This window comes from Micromesistius poutassou (assembly GCF_964030765.1).
Source record: "Micromesistius poutassou genome assembly, chromosome: 14".
NCBI classification, from domain to species: domain Eukaryota; kingdom Metazoa; phylum Chordata; class Actinopteri; order Gadiformes; family Gadidae; genus Micromesistius; species Micromesistius poutassou.
In genome coordinates, this window is record NC_140284.1 from 4,755,262 (window position 1) to 4,759,728 (window position 4,467).

Here is a 4,467-nt window from a genome sequence, read left to right on the forward strand (position 1 = left end):
GCAGTGGCCCATTGAATTCTGAGACATGAAATTAATCATATGATACAGTTGCCCACGTGTGTTTTTGTGTGTGTGTGTGTGTGTGTGTGTGTATGTGTGTGTGTGTGTGTCTGTGTGTGTGTCTATAATGGTGTCTATAATAGCTGGTCAGGAGGCCATAATCAATACAGACCTTTTTGAAGGACTTTGTAAGTGGAGGTTTCAGCAACCCAACACTACGTTTTCTTGTGCTCTTTTCTTCTCATGCCTCAAGAAAATTGGACCCAAAACATCTGGTTCCTGGAATGGAAAACTTGTGGAACACAGATGACGACCCTAATATCCTTTGCAATTTTCTTCTTCTGAGGCATTAACATATAAAAGTCCAACCAAGAAACCGCCCTGGGCCAGAATGACCAAGCTGCTGTGAATATTGAAGACTTCTCACAAAGCGTGAAGTGAAGAAACAACAAAAAAAAAAAACACAGGGTGAGCATGCCTTCATGGAAACCATGATCCAAATAAAGAAACAATAGTGAAATTACCTGAAAATATGGAATATCTCACTATAGACAAATCCTTCTAGGGAGGAGGATTTTTTTTGTAAAAAGCAGGAGAGAAAGAGTGAGAGAGAGAGAGCAAAAAGGAGCCAGAGAGAGAGAGAGAGAGAGAGAGAGAGAGAGAGAGAGAGAGAGAGAGGAGAGTGGGAGAGAGAGTGTGAGAGAGAGAGAGGGAGGGAGTGTGTGTGAGAGAGAGAGAGAGAGAGAGAGAGAGAGAGAGAGAGAGAGAGAGAGAGAGAGAGAGAGGAGAGTGTGAGAGAGAGTGTGAGAGACAGAGAGAGGGAGTGAGAGAGAGGGAGATCGAGAGAGAGAGAGAGAGAGAGAGAGAGAGAGCATTAAAGGAAGGCCTCTTCACCCAGCTTCCTTCATGAATAACAAATAGAGAACCCATTGCTCAGCCAACACAACACAAAAAAAACATTACTGGATTCCCTGAATTTCTGGTTCTCTGTACACTGGACTCGTGAGGTTGGAAACATTCAAGAAGGGTGTGTTTCTTTTTTTCATTTGGGTGATTGGCAATATTAACTCTGTTTTGTCACATAGCCATGACATCAACATTAGGTAAATCTAAACATATTCTGTGTGTTCAAATAAGGTAAGCTAATAAACGAAAAGCGCGTCAGCATTCCCAGTAAATGAATTGTAAATTTTAAATATTGCAAATTGTACCAGTTGTTTTAGAAGATTGAAGAATTTTATAAATGGTGTGGATAAGTTCTGCGTGCATTTAACATAATATGGAAACTTTTTTTAATTGAATGTATCCGACATTTTCTAACATTCGGCCAAAATGACTGATGTGTTTCACGCTTTATTGTGTGTTCCTTACCTGGGAAGGGTTGTAGAGCATTCGACCCCCAGTCGGGAAAGCCTCGTTCCATTGCGCTTTTCTGGGGGGTAAATGGGGGGGGGGGGGGGATTGCAGAACCCCCTTAACCAGTTTCCATGGTAATCTGGACGGTTGGGATATCAGCACGTATAGTTAAGGAGAGCTGATATCCTGGTGTTTCTGTCAGTCTGGCTGCGGCTCTGTAACGGGGTGAATGAATGGTTACGAGTTAGACATTTGCTAGGGACTTAAACATGGCTCTCTAGCATTATCCATCTTGCTGAATCCAGGCCATCGCCTTACATGCCGATATGCAAATACTGCTTTAGGCCCTATATCTTAATTTTCCCATGCCATGCGCCAATACTTTTTATTCACAAAACTGGTCCAAATCGGTCAGCTAGAAAACGTGACAGAGGCAAATATCTCCGTTGTGTTAATACCAGTAGCCCCTAATCCATAGGCCTATAACTCACGGTCGGTTCATAAAAGTTAAGTTCACTCAAATAAACACTAATGTGAATGTTCACTGACCGGTTAGGCTACTACATGCAGCCGACGTGTCCATAAACAACTGTTTGTTGCAGAACTCCAACCCGGGGCTTCGCTCGCACCTTGAACTCCGCCTGGCCTCTCCTTCCCCGAGAGGAGCGCATTGAGATGCACGGCGCGTCGCGACCCCGGAGGCGGCCGGCCGGGCTGACACAAAGCCTCGGTGCGCTACACACCCAATTAGAGCCTTCCGTTTGGGTTACATTTGTTTTTTATTTGACCCCCCGTTTACAACACCATGAATAACCACCCAACACGATCAATAAAAATAAAACAACAGTATCCCTATATTGATGGTGATAACAATAATACTAATATTAATAGGCTTGTAATAATAACAACATAATAAACAACGCAAACAATAACTTAATAGGCTGCTAAATATAATAGGTATAGATTATTATATGAGTAGGCTCAGATTATGATATGAGCCTACTTGTTTAGTAGCACACCAAATTATTTTGGAGTCGGCATAATTAAAAAAACATGATTTCTTTAATATCATAAATAATGTTGTCGCGTTGACATTACCAAGCCATTACCAAGTGTATGGCTCTTTACTTGTTCGAACTACTTGGAAGAAGCCGCACACCAAGGCAGAGGATTCCTCCTCTCCATAATGTCCAATCAGCCCGGGCCCTCTTACAGCGCAGGGCTGTAATTGGATGAGGACAGGATAGGCGTGCGTGCTCCTCGCGTCGGGTAAACACTCGCGTCTTCGCGCTTCAGAGGACGCGGTGGGAGCCGGCGGAGGAGAGACACTAGTGCGAGAAACTGGACGCGGCGTCGAGGCTTCTAGTCTTTTTTTTTGTTTGTTAGTTGGAGTCGTTTGAATTCCATTGACATCAAAACCTTAATTATTGCACAGCGGGGTGACAACAAGCCAGAAAAACATCCAAGAGCTTCCTCCTTTGGTTAACATCACAGAGACATTTCCTATTGATACAGTCTTGAGATAATGGATTAACCACACACTCGCGGTGTTCATGGAAAAACAAACTTTTTTTTGGCCAAAGCTCCTTTCGTAGCGGACTGCGTGATGATGATGATGATGATGATGATGATGATGATGATGATGATGATGATGATTATGATCAAGTCTGATTTTGATGCACCACTCATATCTTCATAAGTCGCTCGTTTTTTTTGATTAGTAACTGACCGCACTTCTCAGCAACCGACCGGCCTATAACCTATGGACAGCAACAAGTAAGGTAAACACAGCACAGCAGAAGAGCGATCACCACTCCGGCATATATGGTTTGGGGAATGGCCGCAGCCACCTCCAGTCCATACCTCACCAGTAACAGGATCCTGTCGTCCGGCGCACTCATCCACTCCGACAGAAGGGGAGGCATGCAGCCTGGAAACACGGCGGTCACCTCGGTTTCCGGCGGCTACAGGGGAGACCCCTCCGTCAAAATGGTACAGAGCGACTTCATGCAGGGCGCCATGGCGACCAGCAACGGGGGGCACATGCTGAGCCATGCCCACCAGTGGGTGACATCGCTGCCCCACGCGGCAGCCGCAGCGGCCGCAGCGGCGGTGGCCGCGGCCGAGGCCGTCTCCCCCTGGTCGTCCGGTCCTCAGGACGTCAAAAGGAACACGGGCAGGGAGGACCTGCACCCGGGCTCCGCGCTGCACCACAGGTCTCCGCACCTGGGAGCTCACCAGGCGCACCCGGGGGCGGGCTGGGGCGGCGCGTCCGCCGCGGCGCACATCAGCATCTCCGAGGGCCAGCAGCAGCAGCAGCAGCAGCAGCAGCAGCAGTCCCTGCTCTACTCCCAGCCCGGCGGGTTCACCGTGAACGGGATGCTGGGCGCGCAGGGGGGGCAGAGCCTGATGCACCCGGGACTCGTGCGCGGGGAATCCCCGGAGCTGGACCACGGTGGGCACCACCACCACCACCACCACCACAGTCACCACGTGCACCATCACCCGTCGCACCACGAGGTGAGCCACGACCCGCACTCGGACGAAGACACCCCCACATCGGACGACTTGGAGCATTTTGCCAAGCAGTTCAAGCAGCGGAGGATCAAGCTGGGCTTCACCCAGGCGGACGTCGGTCTGGCGCTGGGGACCTTGTACGGAAACGTCTTCTCGCAGACCACCATATGCAGGTTCGAGGCGCTTCAGTTGAGCTTTAAGAACATGTGCAAGCTCAAACCCCTGCTCAATAAGTGGCTGGAGGAGGCAGATTCCACGACGGGAAGCCCGACGAGTATCGATAAGATTGCAGCCCAGGGAAGGAAGAGGAAAAAGCGCACCTCGATCGAGGTGAGCGTAAAAGGTGCGCTGGAGAGCCACTTTCTGAAGTCTCCGAAGCCCTCCGCCCAGGAGATCACCTCCCTGGCGGACACTTTGCAGCTGGAGAAAGAGGTGGTCAGGGTGTGGTTCTGCAACCGCAGGCAGAAGGAGAAGCGAATGACGCCGCCTGGACTTCCACACACACCGGAGGACGCGTATTCACAGGTGGGCACCATGGGCGCAGACACGCCGCCCCCGTCGCTAGACTGCAAGAGAATGTATAGCGACACGTGA

At 49.3% G+C, this 4,467-nt stretch overlaps 1 protein-coding gene across 1 annotated transcript; it reads left to right on the top strand.

Moving 5' to 3' along the window:
* Positions 1 to 3,180: 3,180 nt before the first annotated feature.
* pou3f3a (POU class 3 homeobox 3a) lies at positions 3,181 to 4,467 on the top strand (the record flags this gene model as incomplete). The annotated part of the gene is made up of 1 exon (XM_084478086.1): positions 3,181 to 4,467. One exon carries the CDS (start codon positions 3,181 to 3,183, stop codon positions 4,465 to 4,467), a length of 1,287 nt encoding a protein of 428 aa, XP_084334212.1.